At 53.5% G+C, this 24576-nt stretch overlaps 2 protein-coding genes across 11 annotated transcripts in view; one reads left to right on the top strand and one right to left on the bottom strand.

Moving 5' to 3' along the window:
* The window catches only part of PEX19 (peroxisomal biogenesis factor 19), a 16411-nt gene extending 9336 nt beyond the window's left edge, over positions 1–7075 (bottom strand). The window contains exons 1-3 of the mRNA XM_053278026.1: positions 6939–7075; positions 4113–4222; positions 2695–2860 (exon numbers count right to left, since the gene is read on the bottom strand). Coding sequence (XP_053134001.1) covers positions 2695–2860; positions 4113–4222; positions 6939–7005 — 343 coding nt within the window. The 5' untranslated portion in view covers positions 7006–7075. The remainder of the gene's footprint in view (positions 1–2694; positions 2861–4112; positions 4223–6938) is intronic.
* LRRC71 (leucine rich repeat containing 71) lies at positions 6479–24576 on the top strand. Of its 10 annotated transcripts, none has more exons than XM_053278019.1 (16): positions 6479–6593; positions 9441–9555; positions 10049–10168; positions 11590–11730; positions 12289–12364; positions 12811–12885; positions 13757–13834; positions 15415–15616; positions 16021–16104; positions 17207–17296; positions 18105–18215; positions 19447–19558; positions 19685–19773; positions 21216–21324; positions 22129–22244; positions 23948–24576. In XM_053278019.1, the coding sequence occupies exons 2-16, from the start codon at positions 9462–9464 to the stop codon at positions 24068–24070; spliced, it is 1620 nt and encodes a 539-aa protein (XP_053133994.1). In that variant the 5' UTR covers positions 6479–6593; positions 9441–9461; the 3' UTR covers positions 24071–24576. The 10 variants fall into 10 exon arrangements, 9 of the variants coding, with proteins under 9 accessions (XP_053133994.1, XP_053133993.1, XP_053133996.1 ...); XM_053278018.1 differs by lacking the exon at positions 6479–6593 and adding an exon at positions 7277–7409; XM_053278016.1 differs by lacking the exon at positions 6479–6593 and adding an exon at positions 8123–8738.

Below are 24576 nucleotides of genomic sequence, written 5' to 3'. Positions count from 1 at the left end.
CTCCCACTCAGTCTAAATATACCTTGCCACTGAAAATGCATTCAAGAGTTTCCTAACAGCCATCTCACCGCTTTACTGAACTCAAGGCGGCATTCGTTCTGCTGAAGGCAGGAAGGAAGTTACTCTGAAACCCTGTCTGGACACTATCACCATTATGCACCAACGGGCCTCTGTGCACGTGGACACACATTTCTGGGCAAATGACGGTACGTGCATTCGTTTTAGCAATGAGCCTGAGTCCAGACACCCTCCAGTGCAAGGTCCAGATAGGAAGGGTACAACTGCATGTGTGCTGAAACACGTTCACATTTTTATGCACACACCAGGCCTGCTCAACTTAGGCCCCCCAGATGTTTTTGGACTACAACTCCCATAATCCCCAGCCACAGTAGCCAATAGCCAAGGATTATGGGAGTTGTAGGCCAACATCTGCAGGAGGGCCGAAGTGGAGCAGGCCTGGCACACACACTGTACACAGGCTGGGCGTAATGTGTGAATAGGGCTTTCGTGTTCTGTACATGCCGGGAGACCCTAACCCTGCAAAGAATTAAGTCACAGGAGGAGGGACACACAGGACTATTTGCTAAACTTAAGCAGAGCCCTGTTGGGTCAGACGAAAAGATCCCTCTAGCTTAGTTTACGGATTGCTATAGCAGCCAATCAGATGCCTCTGAAGAGTCCACAGGGCGGGAAGCCAATGGCCCTGCTGTTGTGCCAACATTTATATCCTGCTCTACCTCCAAGGAGCCCAGAGCAGTGTACAATGTTTATGTTTATCCTCACAACAACCCTGTGAAGTAGGCAAAAGCCGAGAGAGAAGTGGCTAGGCCCAGAGTCACTCAGTGAGTTTCAAGGCTGAACAGGGATTTGAACTCGGGTCTCCCCAGGCCTAGTCAAAGTTCAGGAGATAGCAGAGAGAGGTCTGTGGAGCCTGGCCTCTTATTAATGTAGGGATTCCAGTGTTCCCTCTAACAGGGATTCCCAGATGCTGTTGACTACAACTCCCAGAATCCTCATGCAAAAGCCACTGCAGCTGGGGATTCTGGGAGTTGTAGTCCACAACAGCTGAGAATCCCTGTTAGAGGAAACACTGAGGGGTTCTCAAACTTAAGTCCTCTGATGACGTTGGACTACCACTCCCATCACCTCCAGCTAGGGATGATGGCAGTTGTAGTCCAACAAGCTTGGAAACCCCAGAGTGCTCCCTGTAATAGGGATTCCCCAGTGTTGTCGACTACAATTCCCATCAACCCCAGTGGCAATGGCCTTGGGCTGGGGATGAGTTATTTATTTATTTTATTTTATATACCGCCCCCTGCAAAATGGCTCAGGGCGGCTTACAACAAACAAAAACAACTCAACAGTTAAAATCAAAACCAGATCAATTAAAAAATTGAAATCATGTAAACATTAAAAACATAAACATTAAGTCGTTTAAAACCAGCATTAAAAAAATCTGATTCAAAGCCTGGGCGAAGAAATGTGTCTGCAGGGCCTTTTAAAAAGTTGCCAGGGACAGGGAGGCTCCTATTTCAACACGGAGTGCATTCCAAAGTCCAGGGCCAGCAACAGAGAAGGCCCGCTCCCAAGAAGCCGCCAAGCGAGTTGGCAGCAACGGCGGGCAAACCTCTCTAGATGATCTCAACAGGAGGTGAGGCTCCTGGTGAAGAAGACGTTCTCTTCAATACCCAGGGCCTAAGCGGTTTAGGACTTTATAGGTAATAACCAGCACCTTGTATTTTGTCCAGAAACTTATCGGCAGCCAGTGTGTAATTCTTTCAACACAGGAGTGATATGGTCTCTCCTAGATGACCCAGAGACCAACCTGGCCGCTGCATTCTGAACCAACTGCAGTTTCCCGACTATGTACAGAGGCAGCCCCACATAAAGCGCATTGCAGTAGTCAAGTCTGGAGGTGACCAGCATATGTACCACTGTTCTGAGGTGGTTTATCTCAAGAAATGGACACAGCTGGCATATCCGCTGAAGCTGAGAAAAAACACCTCTGGCCACTGCCTCAACCTGGGACACCAAGGAGAGGTTTGGATCCAGAAGCACCCCCAGACTGCGTACCTGTTCCTTCTGGGGAAGCATGACCCCATCCAGAACCGGCAGATCAATGTCGTCTCCCGTATTCCAACCCTGCACAATCAGTACCTCCGTCTTATCTGGATTCAGCCTCAGTTTGTTATCCCTCATCCAGCCCACTACTGCCTCCAGGCAGGCATTTAGGGAGGTCATGCCTTCTCCTGATGATGTTGACATGGAGAAGTAGATTTGGGTGTCATCAGCATACTGATAACACCCTGCACCAAATCTCCTGATGATCTCTCCTAGTGGTTTCATGTAGATATTAAACAACATCAGAGACAATATGGAGCCCTGAAGGACACCATAGGAAAGTTCAGATTTTGAAGAACAATCTCCAAGGGACACCATCTGGAATCTGCCTGTGAGGTAGGAGCGGAACCACTGCAAAGCAGTGCCTACTACCCGCAATCCCCTCAGACGTTCCATGATGGGAGTTGTAGTCAACAACATCTGGGAAGGAACCTCCGTTACAGGGAACACCGAACCCTTGCACTAACACATGCACACAGTGTGAATGAAGACCAGCTCCTGGGAATCCTGGCAGGCAGGCTAGCCGCTGGACGCCTTTCTCCAGGCAGAAATCCACAACCACCAGCCTCTCACCAACTCTGCCCGCAGCCTCCGAGAGCTTCTGGAACTGCTCCACCAAGTGTGGCTCCTCTTCTGCCAGCTCCTTCATGGCTTTCTCAAACTCAACAGTGGCCTGCGAGGCCAATTCGCTGTCAAAGAGGTCCTGGAAGAACTTCTCCTGCGAGGCAAAGAGGGAGTCCTGGAAGGAAATGAGGGGACACGTCAACTTGGGGCTCCCTTTCGACAGCTCATTTTAGAATTCCACCCTCGGAGTTTCCTCTGGAGATAGAGACAGACAATTACGTCAGCGTGACCGATAGGCCACAGTTTGTTTTTAAAAAGATGTCACTGGCCCACATGATCTTTTACTAGACCACCTGCACACCAACAGCCGAGCAAATCACCCCCATTCACAAGAGTTTCCCAACCTGCTCTATTTGGAGGGAAATTTTATCTAAGCAGGGCTGCTCAACTTTGGCCCTTCTGCTGATATTGGCCTACAACTCCCATAATCCCTGGCTACTGGCCACTGTGACTGGGGATTATGGGAGTTGTAGTCCAAAAACAGCTGGTGGGGGGCGCTAAGTTGAACAGGCCTGATCTATAGCAATAGTTATCTCCTGCTAGAGGCAACAAAGGATTCTTTCCAAGCTGGAACTCTGCAGGAAGCTGCCTTCTACCGAGTCAGACCCTTGGTCGATCTAGCTCAGAACTGTCTGCACTAACCGGCAGCAGCTCTCCGAGGTTTCAGGCCAGAGTCTTTCCCAGCCCTACCTGGAGATGCTGCCAGGGAGTGAACTTGGGACCTTCTGCATGCAAAGCAGGTGTTCTGGCACTGAGCCACAGTCCCATTGTGGTTTGCTCTGTTACCTACATAATTCTTGGCACAGCGGGGAAGTAACTTGCCTAGGGAGCAAGAGGTTGGCGGTTCAAATCCCCGCTGGTATGTTTCCCAGACAACACCTATATAGGGCAGCAGTGATCTAGGAAGATGCTGAAAGGCATCATCTCACACTGTGCGGAAGGAAGCAATGGGAAACCCCTCCTATATTCTACCAAGAAACCACAGGGCTCTGTGGCCTCCAGGAATCGAGGGCACAACCTTTCCCTTTCCTTATGTCACTATCATGCCAATTTTACAGAGCGGGGACAATGAGAGACTCCCAAAACCGGAACTGGGTTCAGACTGCCCTAACCTGTTGCAGGAACAACAACAAAAACTCAAGCCAAGTGGACATCACAGGAGAGTCCTTACCAGAAGATCAATGACCCACAAAGCCACATAGGACTCCCACCCCAGTGACCCAATGGTGCTCCAAAAGGCAGGGGAAACCAGTGTTGGTGCTCCCAGAAGCAAGAGAGACTCCGCCCCCCCCAACTCTGCCCCATTCTCTAGAGCCACTGCACAACCCTTTACCACCTGTGCAAAGATAAGCATTCAGATGTCATACTTTGGCTGCATCTCCAGGCGATTTCTCAGCACTGCTGCTGTCCCCGACGGCGGCGGCGGGAGGGGGCGGCGTGGGGACCGGCCTGGTCTTATCGAAGTCACCCAGAGCACCTTCACGAGACACAAAAGGAGAGATTCTTCAGGGGCTAGTGACCAGGAACCAGGCCTTGACACATTTTCTTTGGATTTAGGAACCAGACAATGGGCACTTGACAAAATTACCAGACTTTGTGATGGGCATTGAGGAGGGAGAGGGGAAAATGAGCTTCTCTTTATCCCATTCACAAGTAACAGAAACAGGACTGCCTGGGACAAATACAGGTTTTATTTGAATACTACCTCTGAAAGTTTAGTCTAGGTGCCTTGATGAAATTTCTAGGTGCCATGGCTCCCTGGCACCTGGGATTTGTCAAGCGGTGGGGTAGGGATGTGCATGGAACCGGTTCGAACAGACGATGGTTCCGCCAGTTTGAAGCGGAGGGTTGACTTTAAGGGCGAGGGAGGATGCACTTAACCCTCCCTCCGCTTTGCCCCCACCGGCACTCCGTTCGCAAAGGGTCAGTCGGGGGCGGCAGCGGAAGTCCACGACATGCACACTCGCAAGCGTGACGTGCCTGCACAGGCGCATCAGGTACTTCCAATGACATAGCGCCCGACGAGGCAACGGGGCAGCAGGGAGGTATGCTGATACCCCAACGGAACCTTTGCAAACAGAGCACCGCGGGGTGGGGGGGTATGTGCATCCTCCTCCACCCTAAAGTCAACCCCACCCGCCTTCAAACTTCTGTCACCCGGCTTCGTGCACATCCCTACCATGAGGTAGACAGACACCATTATCCAGATACAGGCAAACCTAACGAGGCAGCTTCCAGGAACACACAACTCTCCGCTTCTATTTCCGGGCTGGGGGGTGGCATATGGAACAGCAGGGGCCGTATCCAGATCAGGGGACCACGTCTGCAACATAAGGGAACCAGTGGTGCTCTTCCCCTTACATCAGATGCTCCCCAGCTCACTGGGGGTGATAAGGGCCCCCCCAAGGGGACTACATATGGGTCTTGCCCAACCCCACCTGGAGATGCTACCAGGGATTGAACCAGCACTGAGAGACGGTGCTTGTGCTTCCCCCATTTGCTTTCGGAGACTCTCAGTTCCGGAGAGCCAAATCGGTTTCCAATCCGGTTTTACAACAGCCTGGAGCCCCGAAGCACCTTCGGATGTGCTCCTCCCAGATTCCTCCCAACAGGCTATTCCAGCCAGCCAGGAGGCCCCAGAAGGAAAAGAGCTGGAAGGCTCTTGCGGAATTCAACCATCGTGAGGCAACTGATCCTGTAGGGAGACCGGTCACCACCTACACACCAGGTGCTTCACAGCATATATACACACACATTAATATCTGGCCATGTTCAGATCGGTCAACCGACAAGATCAGTTTGCTAGATTCCCAGGCTCAGGTTGTGAGGAAGAAGCCCCACAAGCCGCAGGAGGGCTCCGACAGGGGTCTCTCTGGAAACTGGGGGTGGCCCCCACGGCTCTCATTCCAGAGATCGGGCATGTTGCTTCACCCCTGCCGATCCTGGATGTCCAGAGCACTGGCTCCCTACTGTGTGGGTCAACTTCCTCCCCCATGCAGAGGCCAGGGACTAGCCTCAGTTAAAGGGCCCACACAGTTGCTAGTCCACAGCGAGCAAGAAAGGTCTTCGGAAGGATGCTAGACACAGGCGTCCTCCCCAAACACAGCCTACCCTTCTGCTTGAGGGGTCCAGACCAGAACCTCCGGGCCCAACCCTGTTGGCTACCCTGCTTGGACTCCCTTAAAACCCCAAATCCTAACCCTCAACTGGAACCAAAACACAGAGGAGGGCAAGGCCGCCCTCCTTAAAGCACACCCGCCAGAATCTCTCGGGAGGAGCACAAGATCGCCCTGGTTAATTGTCAACCATGGCTTCCAAGCCCTCCCCGCGTCGTCAAGGAAGGCCCACTGAGTTCAACAGGGCCTTTCCGTGTGACCCCCAACCATGGGCCTCTGCTCACACCCAAGTCCGGCCCAGTCCAACCGGCCTTACTCCCAAGGACGTGCACAGGACTGAGCCCCTCCCCAGCCCCGACACAACAACCTGGCCTAATAAATCCGATCATCATCGACAAGGGGAGGTACTCCAGCAGGGGCAGCACTACAACTCCCATCCTCCCCAGCCTTGTGGCAGGGGAGGATGGGAGCTGTAGTTGAGAGAGAGAGAGAGACCCTGACTCAGAGCATCAGCACCCCAGGGTGCTGCTTTCACGAAGGGCCGGAGGAACAGAAGGAAGGGTGCCCAGCCGGCCAGACCCCGCTGAGAGCTCAGAGTGACCCAGGGAAGCCCCTGTCCAGCCCGCCAGACCCCAGCCTGTGCAGCTCAGGGTGACCCCAGGGAAGCCCCACTGGCGGCGGCACAGCGCTCCTCCTGCCGCCTGGGGCTGTGCTGCTGCTGCTGGATCCAAGGTGGGGCGGGGGGGGAGGGTGTCCTTGCTTCCTAACCAGAAATATGAAGCATGGGGGCGGCGGCGGGGGTGGGAAGGTTTAAAGAGGAGGAGGGGGGGGATCCCCGGGTCGTGTGAATGAGACCGGAGACGGCAGGAGAGGCGGCTGTTCCTTCTGGTGCCCCCTCCATCATGGGGCGGGGAAGGGGGGAGAGCGGGCTGCGGCCCACGTGGGAACAGGGAGAGCCCCCTCCCCCCATCCCATGTCCGCCCCCCCCCCCTACGCAGGCAGCTCGTGTGAATGGGACCCGGGAGGGGGAGAGGGGAGGCGCGCCCTGCCCGCCTTCCCTGCCCGGCCCTGACTTACTTTCCAGGAGCTCCTCCAGCTCCGCGTCCTGCTGCTGCTGCTGCTGCTGCTCGGCCGCCGCTGCCATCTCGCCGCCCCAGCAGTGGGCCCGGTGGGGAGCGAGGAGGAGGGGGGAGGCAGGCCCCGGCCGGCCCTCGTCTGGCTGGCGGCTGCTTCTTCTTCCTCTCGCGAGGCTGCGGAGGCGGCTTCCACCGCCGCTGGGCCTAGCTAGGGCCGGTCCCGAGCCGGGCGGAGCTAGCGCCTCCTCTCTGGCGGCGGGGCTCTCTCCGCCCTTTTCTGCGAGCAAGCCGGCGCAGGGCTTACGCCTCCCGAGGGGGCGCCCCCCAGGATCGGGCCCTTCCTGCCCAGCGGGGCGGGGGCGCCCTCAGCGTCATGAGGCGGGGAGTTCCTCTCGCGCACACGCGCCGCCCCCACCCCCTGGCCGATCCGGATATCTGTTCCTAAGGAGTGCGGGGGCGGCGGGAGAGAAGTGTAATGTTGTGTTGTTCTTCTGGCTATGATGGGATGCGTGTGTGGGTACATATACAGTACACCGCCACTCTAGCAGCCTCCAACCCGGCTTCCTAGAGGTTGGACTACAACTCCCATCAGCCCCAGGCACAGGGTTCAAAGGCTGGAGATGATGGGAGTTGAAGTCCAACAACGTCCGGGGGTGGGGCAGTGTTCCCTGGAACGGAGTTCTAGGGGTTGTGGACTACAGCTCCCATAATCCTCAACCAAAGGCCCTTGCAGCTGGGGGTGCTGGGAGTTGTAGTCAACAACACCTGGGAATCCCTGTTCCAGGGAACACGGCTGGGGACCCAAAGAAGGATAAAGCTGAAAAGCAACTTAAATAACAATACCATTTGTACATAGATAACAGTAGAGGAAACCCAGTTTTGGACTTTAAGCCAAAATGTTCAACTAAAACTTGCTTTCTTTTACTGGTATTTCTTAAGACATGACATCTTTTTGTCCTATACAGATATATTATTGTTGTTGATCAGCTAAAAAAAAATAGTATAGACACTGTATGGAGAAAATCTGTGTGTATTTTAATTTATTGCTAGTTGCCTTGAGTCTGCAGACCGAGAAAGAGAAAGGCGGAATATCATTAATAAGATATTTTAAAATTCCTACCCCGCCTTTCTCTGCAGACTCAAGGCAGCTAGCCAGAATTAAAAGACTACAACAATAAAAGATTGGGGGGGGGGGCGCATAGAAAAAGAAGTTGCTGGTGGCGTGTTTTATTGTGGTTTAAGAATTTTGTTGTAAAGCACCATTAATTCATTCATGAAGAACAGCAGCATGTAAACCTCGTAAATAAATAAATAATGGCTTTCCATCTCAAGTAAATACTGGACCTCAAAGGACCATTGGTGTGTTATTTCTAGCTATATCTGTTGCTTTTAATTTACATATATTGTTGATCTTTTTTATGAGCCACTCAGAGAGGGCTAAAGAGCCGCATATGCATTTGTATGGTTAAATAACTTACAATCAATTAAATATAAAATGTGATTTGATATTTGTCTTGAAGGTGCACAATGTTTGTCTTGAAGGTGCACATTTTCAATTTTATTTGGGACATTTGTTGCCTCTGGTCTCTGCCAACATCTTATAGCTGGGAAAGATTCTTCCTCCCAGCTCTTTCCGTCGGCGGGCCTCCTGCGCCCTCTATCGGTCAGCGGGGTTCGGTGCAGCCAGGACGTCCTCCCTTCTCGGTTGCTAAGGCGACAGAGGCCTACACAACAGGCGGGCAGGACCGAGCCTGGCCTCGAGCGGAGTGGGGAGCCTGTTGTTATCGCTACTTAGGGGGGGGTGCGTCACGTGGGCTTGGCCCCCAGACACCCTTCTTGCCCAGAGCCCCGCCTCCCCCGCTCAGGGTCCTTCCCCACCCAACTACGATACCTCACTTTGCAGGCCCCCCCCCACTTTCCCCATAAAGACCCCCCCATATTCCTGATTCTGACCTCTCCCTTCCAGCTCTCCCTACCCCATCAAGGCAGATTCCCAGCCCCCCCCCACAGGTCTCCCCTACAAAGCCTCATCTCCTTGCAACTAAGGACCCCCCCAAAAAAAACCTACCTTGACCCCCCCAACATACACCCAACAGAAAAGCCCCTACTTGCCATGTCCCACTTGGGAAGCCCCTCTCCAAAACAGCCCCCTCTCCAAAATCTAGAGCGCCCCTCACCATATGGGACTAGTATTATGTGCCCCCCCATCAGTCCTTGTCCAGCTGACGCCCATCACTCCAAAAGAAAAAAGAAAAAAGGCCTGTCCAATCCCAAGAGCCTTCTCTATTATTTCCTTTAAAATATTTGCAACCCAGTTTTTTCTTTCTTTCTTCAAAGCAGCACTGGAGTCCCACAGAAAATATGTGGGGTGCTGCTGGTTCCAGATGTGGGAGCAGAGGAAATCTCCTTCCAGGGCAGCGTTTAATCTCCACTGGGGATCCCCAGTAGCGACCCCCAATGTCTGCCCCTCAGCGTCTCATTGCATATGTTTTTGTCTCCACAGGGTCCTTGAACGAGAGACGCCATGGGGAAAAAGGGGGAACGGGGAGCTAAGGATAAGACTGCCGCCTTGGAGGAAGAGGCCAGGCTTGCTGCTAAAAGAGCTGAGCACGGAGAAGGTAGGAGCCCTCCAGCTCGGTTTGTTATGTAGGCAGTTTGGGGCAGAGCATGGTGGTGGTCCCAGTTGCATCCAGCCCTTTTCCTGACAACCCCTGGAGTGGAACTTTCAGCCTCACGCGAGCTCTGGTAAGCCAAGAGCTAGTAGCAGGGAGTTCCACAGCTATAGCTGTCTTTGAGCCTGGGTCAAAGGGACACAGGAAGCTGCTTGTGTTTAGCCTCCAGGATGATGGGAGTTGTAGTCCAGCCACACCTGGGGTCCTAACCTTGAGAACCTCTGACCTGGGATAAGGTTTAAACACTCCCTCCCTAAAAGAAAATCAAGTCCCCGTTTTCAGGTTGTAGAAAAACATATTCCTCCATACAGAAGTGTTTCCTGTATGGCTCGATGCACACAGAAAGTATTGGCCGGCTTTGGTTGGTCCGTCGGAGAAGATCTGGAGCTAGGATAGAGGAACCCCTTGTTCTCTCACCTGGGACTTATTCTGTTTACAGAGGAGTACCAGTGTACAGGGATCCTGGAGCAGGATTTCACCGAGCTGTGCACCCGTGCGGGATTTCAAGAGGTCCCCAAGGTCGTGGTGAGGCCCCACCCACATGCTTTGGCTGTGACAGGTGAGGGGACGCATGGGGCTGCTGTGTGGAAGGTGGCCCCATGGAGATGGGGCAGGGCGTCGCTGATGCTCTGTTTGATGAGCTCTGGGCCTTTACCATCTTTACGGTGCTGCTTCCCCTCACACTTATCCTGTGAGATGGAGCCCTGTTCCCATTATGCAGATGGAGGGACTGAGGCTGGGAAAGAATAACTTTTCTAAAACTACAGAAATGAGCCCAAAGCAGAAGGAAGGGCTTAGTTGTCTCAGCAGCACCTACCTCTCTGTCTTTGGCTCTCTCTGGGATGCTAGCGTGGTAATTGCCAGCATCCTAGGAACATAGGACGCTGCCTTCTACTGAGTCAGACCCTTGGTCCATTGAGTTCAGGATTGTCTACACTGGCTGGCAGCAGCTCTCCAAGGTTACAGGCAGGAGTCTTTCCCGTCTCCCAGCCCTAAAGATGCTGCCAGGGACCAAACCTGGAGCCTTCTGCATGCAAACTGATGCTCTTCCACTGAGCAGTGAGGAAAGGGGAATATCTTATGGTGCTCACATGTAGCCTCCCAACCAAATGCAAACCAAGGTGGACTCTGCTTAGCAAAGGAGACAATTCATGTTTGCTAATGCTACCATCAGATCAACTCTCCTCCCCAGACTAATTTCCAGACTCCTCCCTAGACACTTTTCTGCCTCATTGCTGAGATGCCTAGCATCACAGCTGTTTAAAACAATCGTGTGTATGTGTGTATAAACACCGCAGACAGCACAGTAGAGGGGACACATAACTCTAAAAAACAAAAGGGAGAACAAGTTGTGAGCCAGCTAGGCCCGAGGCCTCCTAGCACATCAGCAGAACGTCAGCTGGTGTCACAGTGCCATTTTGTCCAAGACTCATCTCCTGTGGCAAGGAGTTCCACAGTCTCGGAATTACTAAGAAAGTTGTGCTCTCTTGTGTTAACTGGGCGAAGAGGCACCTTTTAACGTGGCAATTCTCTTTATTTAGCAGGGGGAGAGTAACTGGCCCTATCCACCCTCAGCACAGGACCTCCAGTGACTCTTGCTGGTTCTTTTTAGATTGTGAGCCCTTTGGGGACAGGGAGCCATCTTATTTATTTATTATTTCTCTTGTGTAAACCGCTTTGGAAACTTGTGTTGAAAAGCGGTATATAAATATTTGTTGTTGTTGTGTTTCCATGAAGCAGGCTTGGCCGACCCTTAAGGCCTCCAGCAGTTGTTACACTACGACTCCCAGCATTCCTGGCTGTTAGCCTCTGTGGCTGGGGATGATGGGAGTTAGAGTCCAGCAACAGCTACAGAACCTAAGGTGGGCCATCCGCCTCCCCCCGGCTGCAACTGCAGCTCTCGCGGCCCACAAAAGGGGCCCTTCCCCACCTGTCTGGAACTCGCCTCAGGTGGCCAAGATGGGCTTTCTCCCCACCCAGAGGAGCCTGACCAGCAAGCGGAGAAGGATGCGCAGTACAGCCTCAGCCAGATCCAGGGCAAGTACGCCTACTTCCGCCCCACCATCCAGATGGAGCTGGAGCACGACGACCCCAAGAGCACCCGCGAGATCTTCATCCGGAGTGAGTGAAGGGAGCTGCCCGCTGAGCGGCTCCAATCCCCACAGCTCCACATCTTAGGGATAGGCAGCCTCAGCTCTCCCGCTGTTGTTGAACTACAATTCCCCACAGCTGTGGCTCATGGGAGCTGTAGTTGAAGAACAGCAGAAGGGCCAGGGTTGCCGGCTTTCTTGCCCTGAGCGGCACAACTTCGGCTGTTCTTGGACTACAGCTCCCATCGTCCTTGGCGACAGTGGCCAGTCATCAGGGATGATGGGAGTTGTAGTCCAATGGCCGATGGCGGGCCGAAGTTGTGCAGCCCCACACTAGCCCTCTCAGTGGCGAATCTATAAGGTGATGTGCTGGCAGGATTCTGCCTAGGAATCGAATTAATAATAATAATAATAATAATAACTGCTAAGCAGCACAAGTGGCTGAATTACTTTCCACAAATTTAGCAACCCGCGTTTACGTCCTGAAAGAATTCGTCTTTGCGGCTTGGGCCTGGAGTGGAGCTGAGAAGGACATCCATAAGGTAGACCAGGGAGGACTGACCTCCACCTGCTCTTCTGTGCTTGACAGGCTGGAAGATCGAGGAGAAGATGTTGGCTGTCTTGGCGAAGTGCCTGCCAGCCCTTGCCCACCTCCAGGGAATTCAGTGAGTGAGGCCTCCAGACCGACGGGTCCAAGGGAAACCGTTACGGCCGAGTGCAGTGCCGTTACGGCCGAGACACATCTCCCGTGGCAAGGAGTTCCACAGTCTCGGAGTTATGAATTCTTGTAAATTTTTCTCCCTGGTGATCCAGGTTTCCATTCAGGCGTGCGATTCCCCGCCTTCTCCTCCAAACACAAACACCCCATAGTCGGAACGGTGGCGCCTCAAGCTATCTGTGCCATGTGCTTATAGCAGGATAGTGGCCTTTCATTTGGGGAAAACGGGCCTGGATGTTTGGGAATGCCTGCAGATCTGGGCCACCTCCTTTCCCTTTGCTTCTTCATCGCTGGGCATGTAGCACTGGCAGAAGGGAAGTCTCTCGGCTAGTGGTGGCCACGTGTTCTGCCCCACTCTGCTCCCTCTTCTCACTCTCTGTGCTCTCCTTTCAGCCTCTGGAAGGTTGGACTGACAGACCACACCTTCCTCTCTCTCCTCGCCATCTTGCCCACCTGCACAACTCTCAGGTAAGCCAGCGGGCACCTCCAGATCTCCGAAACCCAACCCCATTAGCTCTTCCCAATGAAAGCACATACACCCACACCCTCAAAATAATAGAAAGGGAAACAATTCAAAGTACTGTATTTACCCGAATCTAAGGCGACTCTCAATTTAAGATGATTCCCTTAAAAAGTAGAGGTGAAATGCACGTTCTACCTGCATTTACTCGAAAAGAACAGGACTCTGAATTTAAAACAACCGCCTAGTTTTTAATATCAAAAACTTGGCAAAAACCTATTCTTGGATTCTGGTAAATACAGTAAAGGTAAAGTGTGCCGTCAAGTCGATTTCGACTCCTGGCACCCGCAGAGCCCTGTGGTTGTCTTTGGTAGGATACAGGAGGGGTTGACCATTGCCTTTTCCCACGCAGTATGAGAGGATGCCTTTCAGCATCTTCCTCTATCAAATACAGTAAGGAGTTGATATTTTATTTGATAATCTCAGCAAGCACACGCTGCGCAAAATATTGAGAAAAGGTCCCGACTCCTACGAGATCAGAACGGGAGTCAAAGAAGATCAACGGAAGCTTAATAGGTTTGTGGGAAATTGGTCTGCGTTCATCGAATATTGTCAGAAGAAGGTGCGCGTACACACACACACCCAAGTTATAGAAGATATTTGTTTCAAATATTGTAAAATTGCCGTGAACAAATTTCTGGAATTACATAGCTATATGTAGACATGATTTTTTCCCCTTAAAAAAAAACAACAGCACTCTTAATAAAAAATATTTTTAAAAAGAACCACAGACAGAGGGGAGTGCCTTTCACTGGGCCCTTGGCTGCTCCGGGGGGAGGGCTGAGAGGTCTTTCCACATCGCTTCCCCTCTCCTCGCAGGACCCTCGCCTTGGAAGGGAACCCGCTGCCGGAGCGCTCTTTCTACAAGCTGCTCATCGCCGAAGAAAGCCCCACCAGGTGAGGACCTATGGGAGACCAAGGGGAGGGTCCCACAGCTGTTCCTGAGACCCAGAACTGGAGTTGGGGGGGGGCCTGTCTCTGTCTCTAGGGCAGCGCTTCCTCTCGAAATTCCTTCCTCTCGAATCCTTCCTTCCAGATTCGAAAAGCTGGGTCCAGCTTTTCGAATCTGGCATGCTGCTGCGTGCACCCACCTTCTGGAACAACCCAACCAGACTCCTGTGCCCAGTAGCTCCAGTTCAGTCTTCCCAGATTCAGCCCTCCCTTCCAGTTGGGGTCTTGGTGTGGCCCATCAACCTCCCCTCTCCTTGTCCTCCTCCCTGCTGGCCCCACAGCTCTTCCTTGGGAGTGGGGCTACTCACCCCAACATCAACAAGCCCCCTTGGCTGGCTGCATCTCAGACAAAACCACCCATTTGGTGAGCCCTCCCCCCACCCAGGGTGACGGGGGTCTGGTGAGAAGGCTGATTATTACCCCTCTCTGGCCATCCCGGGCCCTGGAGGCCACTGCAACCCTTTCTGGCACCACCAGGCCTTACTTTTTGCTGGCTTGGTCAGGTCAAAAATGGCTGCTGTCGCGAAACAGGTTTGGCCATTTTTGATCGTCTGTGCTGTCCAGGCAGGAGTGAGGAGGGTAAAGCCTGGAGGGTGATAGCAACCAGTGGGGCAGGGGGATTACTGGTCTTGCATGAATTGCCCCCTGTGCTAAGCAGGAGTCCCCTTGGTTTGCATTTGGATGGGTGACTACGTAGGAGCACTGCAACATAGGAACGTGGGAAGCTGCCATATACTGAGTCAAGACCCTTGGTCCATCTAGTTCACTATTGTCTACACTGACTGGAAGCGGCTCTCCTGGGTTTCAGGCAGGAGTCTCTCCCAGCCCTACCTGGAGATGCTAACCTGGGCCCTTCTGCATGCAAAGCAGGTGCTCCACCACTGAGCTATGGCTGCAATATCATGTGGCAGATAGTGCTCACACGTCGCTGCCCATCCAAATGCAAACCAGGCTGGGCCCTGCTTAGCACCTAACTCATACTCAGTGCGGCAAGATCAGCTCTCCTTCCTTAGGGGATGGGGCCATCGCTCAGCGGAAGAGCATCTGCATGCTTGCCTATAGGGGATCCCAGGTTCCCTCCCTGGCTGCATCTCCAGGTAGGGCTGGTAGAGACTCCTGCTTGAAACCTTGGAGAGTCGCTGCCGGTCAGGGTAGACCAGGGCTGCTCATCGTTGGCCCTTCTTCAGATATTGGCCTACGGCTCCCATAATCCCTGGCTATTGACCACTGTGGCAGGGGATCATGGGAGTTGTAGTCCAAGAACACCTGGAGGGCCAAAGTTGAGCCAGCCTTGTGTAGACAAAACTGAGCTAGACGGACCAATGTTCTGACTCAGTAGAAGGCAGCTTCCTATATGACCAGTGTGGCCTGTAACAGGGATTCTTAGATGTTGCAGACTACAACTCCCATAATCCTCAGCCAAAGGCCATTGCAGCTGAGGATGCTGGGAGCTGTAGTCCACAACATCTGGGTCTCCTTGTTACAGGGAACCCTGGTGTGCCTAATCCTCTCATCTCTGTGTCCAGCCCTGCCGAGGGCCAGCCAACCGTCCCATCCACCCCTCTCAGCCTGGCCCACATCTCCCTGCGCAACAACGACATCGACGACGAGGCGGCCCTGCTGATCGGCCAGGCCCTCTCGTCCCTCAAGAGCGCCAACAAGAACCTGGTCTCCATCAACCTCAGCTACAACCACATCACGGACGTGGGCGCCGGCTACATTGCGGACGTGAGGCAAAAGCTAAAGCCCAGAGGTGGCCTGGGATTTGCTCTCAGAGCAAACTGGGGCGGGGGGAGTGTTCCCTCTAACAGGGATTCCCAGATGATGTTGACTACAACTCCCAGAATCCCCAGCTGCAATGGCTTTTGCTTGGGGATTGTGGGAGTTGTAGTCCACAACATCTGGGAATCCCTGTTCGAGGCAACACTGGTGGGGTTGTGCTATCGATGTCCAGAAGCCAACGGATCGCCTTGTTCCACTTGGTGAAGGGCCGGCATGGGATGAAGAATCTCGGGGAGGGCCTGCTTGGCCCCGAAGTCCTTTCTCCTCCAAGAGGGCCGCCTCTTGCCGGACACAATTCCCAGCAACTCACCGTGTCCCTCTTTTCCTTTCCATGTTCTGGCTCTGCCCAGGGCCTGCGCCTCAACCGCTCCCTGCTTTCCTTGTCCTTGGCACACAACCAGATCGGAGACAAAGGGGCCCTGAAGCTCGCCGAGGTCAGTCTGGGTGTTCTCAGGGGGGTGCAGTCCCTAGAAGTGTGAGCACTGTAAGAGATTCCCCCCTTCGGGGATGGAGCCGCTCTGGGAAGAGCTGAAGGTTTCCCAGTTCCCTCCCTGGCAGCATCTCCAGGATCGGGCTGAGAGAGACTCCTGCCTGCATCCTTGGAGAAGCCGCTGCCAGTCTGTGCAGACAATACTGAGTGAGATGGACCAGTGGTCTGACTCAGTATATGGCAGCTTCCTATGTTCCCTGTGCCCCAACTTTTGAGGAAGACAGCGGCTCTAGGCAAAAGAATTGTGGGGTCCCCTCCTCTGCCTGTGAGACACTTCGTTTTAAGGAGTCCACTAAAAGCGGGCTTTCCAAATGGTGGGGAAGAGAGCTGACCTTGTGGTAGCAAGCATGGATTGTCCCCCTTTGCTAAGCAGGGCCTGCCCTGGTTTGCATTCAGATGGGAGGCGACATGTGCGAGCACTGTTAAGATATTCCGCTTAGGGCAGGCCTGCTCAACCTAACCCTCCCCCAGCTGTTTTTGAACTACAACTCCCATAACCCCCAGCCACTGTGGCCAATAGCCAGGGATGATGAGAATGGCCAGCCAACATCTGCAGGAGGGCCGAATTTGAGCAGCCCTGCCTTAGGCGAAGGGGCCTGCTCTGGGAAGGGCACCAGCATGCTTGCAGGCAGAAGGTCCCACGTTCCCACCCTGGCAGCCTCTCCAGGATCGGGCTGAGAGAGACCCCTGCCTTCATGCCTGGAGAAGCCGCTGCCAATCTGGGTAGACATGACTGAGCTAGCTGGACCGATGGTCTGACTCAGTAGGAGGCAGCTCCCTGTCACTCCCCTAGCCGAGCAACCCTGCCCAGTTCTCACAGAGAGCCAAGAGGCGTAGGACTGGGTGGCGGAGGGATCTCCCGCTCCAGGCCATGCAAGTGGCAGGGGCTCTTCTGAGGAGGACCCTGCCGGGCCCCAGGCGAGGGGGAACCCGACTGGGCTCGAGGGGCAGTGCCTGCCTCCGTGGCATCCAGGACTCTGCACTCAGGGTCGCTGCTCCTGGGAGCCGGTGGGGGGAGCTCATCCGTTGCCCTGCTTGCCTCGTAGGTCCTCGCTCCATTTGCCCTCACACACACGGAGGTCGTGGAGAGGAGGCGACTTCTGCTGGAGAAGGAGGCCCAGGACCGGTGCCGGATGGTAAGGGAGGAGGACAGACCTGGGCTGGGCTGGGATCCCCCCTTTGGCCCAAATGCCGCTCTCTTCCCCCCGTTGGGCTCCACTCTGGAGACGGGGGGAAGTTCGTAGCCGGCTGTGCATGCAGCGGATTGGCCGGCCTGCCGTCTCCTTGCCCGAGAACCCTTCTCCCAAACCCCTGTAGGTTTTAAAGCAGGGCCTCCTGCAGCTGCTGGCCTACAACTCCCATAATCCCCGGCTATTGGCCACTATGGCTGGGGATCATGGGAGTTGTAGTCCCAAAACGGCTGGAGGGGGGCGCCGAAGCTGCGCAGGCCTGTTTAAAGGGAGAACATTCAGAAGGCAACGAGCAAACGGATTCAGGAGGCGCTTCCAGAAGTTAGGGGCACGCCTGGCAGCTGAGCCAGCGTTTGATTCGCCCGTGTGCGTGCCCCGTCTTTCGGGTTCCAGAGATACCCCACCCCTGCACAGCTGAGGGATGTGCCGTGGGCGGGGTACACCCTCTCTTGTCCTCCAAGAGTCCTGCCAGGAGGTGGCGCCAGAGGTGGACCCGACACCATTTTTGTACCACGGACTTGGCCCCCGCGTTTTGGTCTCAGGTGGTCTCCCGGCCCTTCGTGTAATTTGGAGCCCCGAAGAAACTCCTCCCGGATCTCTTCTGGGGCATGATCGGATTGACCCCAGTTGCCCCCTGCCCTGACCCCAGCGCAGCGCAGACACTGTGAGGGGTGGGAGGGCCTATCTGAGGCACCGGGGGGCGTGCAGAGTGCAGGCCCAGCCTGTCAGCCCCGCGTGCCTCTTCCCCCCCCAGCCACAGAGAGTTCTGGAAGTGAAGAGTGACCGGCCCGCCAGCCACGTCAGCAGCACAGCCATCGACAAACTGCAACCCCCCAAGACGGGCAAAGGCACCAATAAGAAGAAGGTGAGGAGCCCCTGTGGGCGGGAGGGGAAGGTGGGGGTCCTGCCCTCCATCTGGGAACCCCAGAAATGCAGTTGCAAGAAGCCTCCCAGCTGTAGAGGGGGAGAAGGGCCTGGCCCACCGACATGCCGGACATCCTCCAAGGCCCCAGGGTGGGGCAGGTGGAGGTAGGGGATGCTTCTGTGCCTGTCGAGCATCACCCCTCTGCCCGGAAACAGCCACCCAGAGCCTCCTTTTCTAACCTTGCAGCAACAGGTAAGAGTCCCAAATTATCCCGAGCATCTGGGTCGCGGATCTTTGCCACTGCTGGTTCTGCCTGCGTCTGGCCCATTTGCTGGTCCACTTTGGATTCCTTTGCCTGTTTCAAGTCAAGAGATTGTCAGCTACCGTGGGCACATTTTGCGGCAAGGTGGGATAAAAAGAAGCGCCATCATTTATGCCCAGAAGAGGTCCCACCGCCCCTCAGCCTTCCTTTCCCTTCCTAGTCTCTGCCCCACAAAAGCCCACACTCCACAAGCCATCACCCTTCTGCAAAGGTGGGTTTCTTTCTGACCTTTCTTACAAAGTGGGTTGCCATTGCTTTCAGTCCCTCACTTTGGCCTCGTCCACACAATGGTTGGGGTTTATTTATTGTTAAATTTGTATACCGCCTTTCATCTCGGAAAGGCGATATATCTCGGTTTGATGTGGATTACCGGCATGGGCATGATGGTGTGAACCCATGTCAAGCCGGTTCATGACCCGAGATGAACTTGGAAGAGGGACGTCCAGAAGGTTCCCTGTTCCAAGTCTCCTTTCTCCCTACTTCCATCCAGCCGAGGAAATAATCTGCAGTTTGGACTGGGTTTTGTTGTGGATGTCCATACAAAAAGACAGAGGTGGACATTTTATACAGTATTCTGTTCCACAATATTCTTGGGGAGGGGAGCTAGCCTTGTGGTAAACAAGCGTGAATTGTCTCCTGTGCTAAGCAGGGTCTGCCCTTGATTGCATTTGGATGGGAGACTACATGCGAGTTCTCTAAGACGTTAGAGAAGGGGGCTGTAGCTCCGTGCAAGAGCATCGGTATGCTTGCATGCTGGAAGTCCAATCTCTCTCAGCATCTCCAGATAGGGGGTGAGAAAGACCCTTGCCTGTAACCTTGGATTGCTGCTGCCAGTCAGTGCTGGCAAGACTGAACTTGATGGACCAGTGGCCTGAAAAGTAGCTTCTTGTGTCCCTTTGTTCCTCACAGGAACAAGCTAAGAAGGAGGAGAAGGGCCAGGCAAGCGGAGGAGGAGGCCTCATTCAAGCAGCGTCAACGGCAGCTCAGACCAAGAAGGAAGAAGCCAAACAAGCCAAGAAAGGTCCCCCCTCTCTCTCTCTGCCTCCTCCTCATCCCTCCCTCCCTGGACCTTTGAGCATCCCCTGCCCAGGGGGCCTCCACAGCAAAAGGGGTCCCCTGACGTTGGTTTGCCATCTTCTCCCCACAGCCGTGCCCGCCCCTGACCAGAAACCAGTTCGCGGTAAAGGGGCAAAATCGGGCAGTAAGGACAAGAGAGCCCAGGTCACGGAAGTGGAGGTAAGCGGCTTCCTTTCCCCCCTGCCCCCCACCCAATAGAAAGGCAGAGTGGAATATTTGAAATAAATGAATGTGTTGATGTTGTCGACATCCTGGTCCCACAGGATGCTTAGGCTGGTAGCAACGTCTTAAAATCTTAGGATCTTAAAATCTTAGGATTTAGAATCCTAAGATCGAGAGCCAGCGTGGTGTAGTGGTTAGAGTGCTGGACTAGGACCGGGGAGACCCGAGTTCAAATCCCCCTTCAGCCATGAGACTAGCTGGGTGACTCTGGGCCAGTCACTTCTCTCTCAGCCTAACCTACTTCACAGGGTTGTTGTGAAAGAGAAACTCAAGTATGTAGTACATCACTCTGGGCTCCTTGGAGGAAGAGTGGGATATAAATGTAAAATAAATAAATAAATAAATAAATAAATAAATAAATAATAATAATAAAAAAACTCTTAAAACTCTTGCAAGATTCACACGTTCATACCAACCTGTCCTTCTCATTAAAAAAACACCAGAACAGAAATAAGTGAAATTAGCTTCCATCCGATACATACCCCATTGGAAGCCTCTTCATGGCTGGGAAGGCCATTTTTCTCCTGTTCCGGGCCAAGGTTGGATAGGTTCCAGCGGGGGGCCCCAGGGTCAGAGGTGCCAGGAGAGCAAACCAAAGCAGGAGGCAAGCCGGGAATGGGCCCGTGGCTCTGTAGCAGCGCATCTGCGTTGCGTGCAGAATGTCCCCGGTTCAGTCCCTGGCAGCATCTCCGGGCAGGCCTGGGAAAAAGCTCCTGCCTGCAACCTTGGAGAAGCTGCTGCCACCTGTGTAGACAATCCTGAGCTTGACGGAGCAGGGACTTGCTCATAGGGACTAACCCACTCAGAGCAGGTTCAGCATTTGGAGAGCTCCCAGTGTAGCAGTGATAAGGCTGGGTTTCAGGCCTCCTCCCAGGAAGAGTGTTGCTTCGGGAAGAAAAAGACTCTCACCTGGGCTTTGCAATAGTCCGGCTTCCAGACTCCCCTCTTTAGCTCCGCCCACTCTCCGGCACAAGTTAGACCTTAAAGGGGCAGTGCCATGTTCTTCAGGCACTGGCTTCCGGGGTGGGGTCTGCTGTCCCAGCAAACTGGTCATCTGAAGAGTCCCCCAAGGCCAAGGATGCTGGTCAGGTACTTCTGGGCGTAGCAGAGGGGGTACAACCAGCCAGCTAACCGGGCTGGGGCTTCCCGCCCCGACTCGTCCCCTGAACTGCCCGACCTCTCCCCCACTGAAGGGATTCTGGACCTGGGGGTCACCACCTCTTTGGGACCCCTTTGAAGGGAACTGTGTTTGTGTCATGCCCAAGGACAGGTGAGCCAGGTTGGGGCCACCCACTCCTGAGACCAGCACCGGCCTCTTGGGCCACGGGCCTCTCTCTCAAACACAGCCACCTGTGTGGCGCTTCTGTTCCCCTTGGCAGGTGTTTGAGCCTACTGAGATCATGAACCCGCTCCTGGAGCAGGCGGAGCACCGGGATGGCAAAGTCTTCCTGCCTGGCAACCGGGTCCTCATCTACCTGAACCTCATCCGTACGTCCGGGAGCAAGATTTGCTTTTGGCCATTGCAGCGGGGTGTGATGGGAGTTGTAGTCCCCACAACATCTGGGGACCCAAGTTTGAGAGCCCCTGTCTTAGCAGCTTACTAGCTTTGTTATTCCTGGGTACGCAGGATTCCTGAGAAACCCCCACTAATATTGTTCATTTCTGGATACAGAGGTGGAGAAATTCCAGTGTCCCTTTGTGGACATGGGGCAAAAAGTGATCTCGCACAACAGAACTGGCTCCTGCGAAATGCCGTGATCCCGCCACCGCTCAGGAGTCTGTGCGAGCAGCACCCAAAACCCTTCCGTGGCACGCCACTTCTGGCACATTGCTGCAGTAGGTTAGGAACAGAGGAAGCTGCCTTATGCTGAGTCAGACCCTTGGTCCACCTAGCTCAGTATTGGCTGACCCAGACTGGCAGCAGCAAGGTTGCAGGCAGGAGTCTCTCCCAGCCCTATCCTGGAGATGCTGCCGGGAGGGAAGCTGGAACCTTCTGCATGCAGATGCTCTTCCCAGAGTGGCCCCATCCCCTGAGGGGAATATCTTACAGTGATGACCCATGTCGTCTCCCATTCAAATGCAAACCAGGGTGGACCCTGCTTAGCAAAGTGGACGATTCATGCTGGCTTCCACAAGACCAGCTCTCTTCCCTTAGACCATCTCTCCTCCCTTGCTGATCCCTGCTATAGAAGAAGGGACAGCCCATGTAGGGTTGGACCATAAGCCCTGAGAGCTCAGGTGGGGCTTCAGCCACAGACACTTTGTGTCATCTCATCTTTCGACCCCCCACAGGTAACCAAATCACTGAGTATGGGCTGCAGGCCTTCCTGGAAGCCATGCAGCAGCAGAGCTGTTGTCTCACTCCCGGAACAAAAGGGCCATCCGGGCTCATGCGGCTGTCATTGGCGGTAAGTTGGGGAGGGCGGGATTTGCGGGGAACCCATTTCCTGTGGCTCTTTTGTCGCCATCTAGTGGTGAACCCCATGCACCGATCTCCCCTCCACCCCAAGTATGTACAAATACGAGAAATATTTCTATATCGCTTTTCAACCAAAGTTCCCAAACTGCTTTACATAGTTATAAATAAATAAGATGGCTCCCCGTCCCCAAAGGCCTTACAATCTAAAAAAGAAATGTAAGACGGACACCAGCAATAGCCACTGGAGGGATGCTGTGCTGGGGATGGATAGGGCCAGTTGCTCTCCCCCTGCTAAATAAAGAGAATCGCTGCTTTTAAGAGGTGCCTCTTTTGTTCAGTTAGCAGGGGCTAAGTATATGGTTAAGTATAACCAGCTCTGCAGAAAGTGACAAGAATTTGTGTGGCTGAGCACAAATAAAGCTTAATAATTAATACTTGATACTTCATTTTAGATTGTGAGCCCTTTGGGGACAGGGATCCATCTTATTTGTTTGTTATTTCTCTGTGTATTTGTTTGTTATTTCTTTGTTATTTTGTTTGTTATTGTTTGTTTGTTATTTGTTTGTTATTTCTCTGAGCCATTTTTGGAAGGGCGGTATAGAAATCGAATGAATGAATGAATGAATGAATACACCTCAATAGCTGTTTTTAACCCCAAAGGCCAGCTGAGGGGCAGGGCAGAGGTCATCCGCTTTTCAGAAGTGGTGTGCCAAGTGTTCGTTTACTAATTTCTCGTGCCAGTTGTAGATTTTCATGTGGAAGGTCCCTCTCTATACGTAATAGTTTGCAATACTGAAATAGTTTCAACCAGGGGTGTCATTCAGCCCTTGTTGGCCTACAGTTCCCATCATGCCTGGCTGCTTAGCCACTGTGAATGGGGATGAGGGGCATAGTAGGCCAACAGCATCTGGACACCCCTGGTTTAGACAGCCGTTGTATGTAAAATGAATGATGTTTTTCAAAGGCTTGACACTCGTAATTTAAAATAAATCATAATGCAGAGACAAGTTTCACCTGGCACCTGAAGCTGAATTCCTGGCATTGCCTCTGATCAGTGCACAGAGTGCTTACTGCTCCAGGGTCTGCTTTTTTTAAAAAAGCATAGCTGCCTTCTACTGAGTCAGACCCTTGGTCTATCCGGCTCAGTGTTGTCTGCACTGACTGGCAGCAGCTCCCCAGGATTTCAGGCAGGAGCCATCCCTATGCTCTACCACTGAACTACTGCCCCGTCCCCTAAGGGGAATACCATATGGCAGACCATGCCCATGCATAGTCACCCCTCCAGATGCAAACCCTGCTTAGCAAAGGGGGGCAATCATGATCGCTATCACAAGACCGGCTCCCCACCCCAAGGAGGAGAGCTGGTCTTGTGATAGCAAGCATGGATTGTCCCCTTTGCTAAGCAGAGTCTGCCCTGGTTTGCATTTGAATGGGAGACTATATGTGTGAGCACTGCAAGATATTCCCCTTTAGGGGATGGGGCCGCTCTGGGAAGAGCAGAAGGTTTCAAGTTCCCTCCCTGGCAGCATCTCCAAGAGCGGGCTGAGAGAGACTCCTGCCTGCAACCTTGGAGAAGCCGCTGCCAGTCTATGAAGACAATACTGAGCTAGATAGACCAATGGTCTGACTCAGTATATGGCAGCTTCCTATGTTCCTACCTACGACCTCCCTCTTGATTTCTGGCCATTTCAGAAAAACAAGTGTCCCATGGAGAGCAAGATCCTGGCCCAGATCCAAGAGCTGATGATGCTACGGGACCCTCTTCCCAAGGGTGGGGCCAAGACAGCCGAAGATGAGCAAGTTCCGGTTCTATAGAGCAACTGCAGGGGAGGACAGACGACCCGCAGCCCTCTTTGGGGAAATCCAGGAGCTCACCTCCCTCATTCCGCAGCTCGGACCAAACCTTCCCCAGACCAAGAGAAGTGATAATAAACGGGGGACTTCCTAGGAAGGCCTCTTTGCTCAAGGGCACAAGGAGCAGCCCTAATTCAGGGGCAGGGATGGGATGGGATGGGATGGGGGAACTGCGCTATGGGGTGTAGGGCAGAGCAGGAATCCATTGCCTGACTCATTAGGAGGCGTCACTATATATTCCCCTAACAGTGGAGTGAGCATTTCCAGGCGCATCTCTGGCTAACATCGGCATAAACTCACCCCATCTAGCAAAAGAGAGGTTCTCCCCTGCAGTTCCGGGCATCACTTGTGGATTTCCAAGTAAAGAATGCACCACAATACAACCTGTACAAGAACGTGACTTGTACGCTTCCAATACAACAAATGCGGGAAAGGCCTTTCTGACAAATAAACGATACACAACAGTC

Source organism: Hemicordylus capensis, chromosome 14 (genome assembly GCF_027244095.1).
Source record: "Hemicordylus capensis ecotype Gifberg chromosome 14, rHemCap1.1.pri, whole genome shotgun sequence".
In the NCBI taxonomy this organism is placed as follows: Eukaryota; Metazoa; Chordata; class Lepidosauria; order Squamata; family Cordylidae; genus Hemicordylus; species Hemicordylus capensis.
The sequence above is the reverse complement of the archived record's forward strand: the minus strand, read 5'-3'. Positions and strand labels throughout refer to the sequence as shown.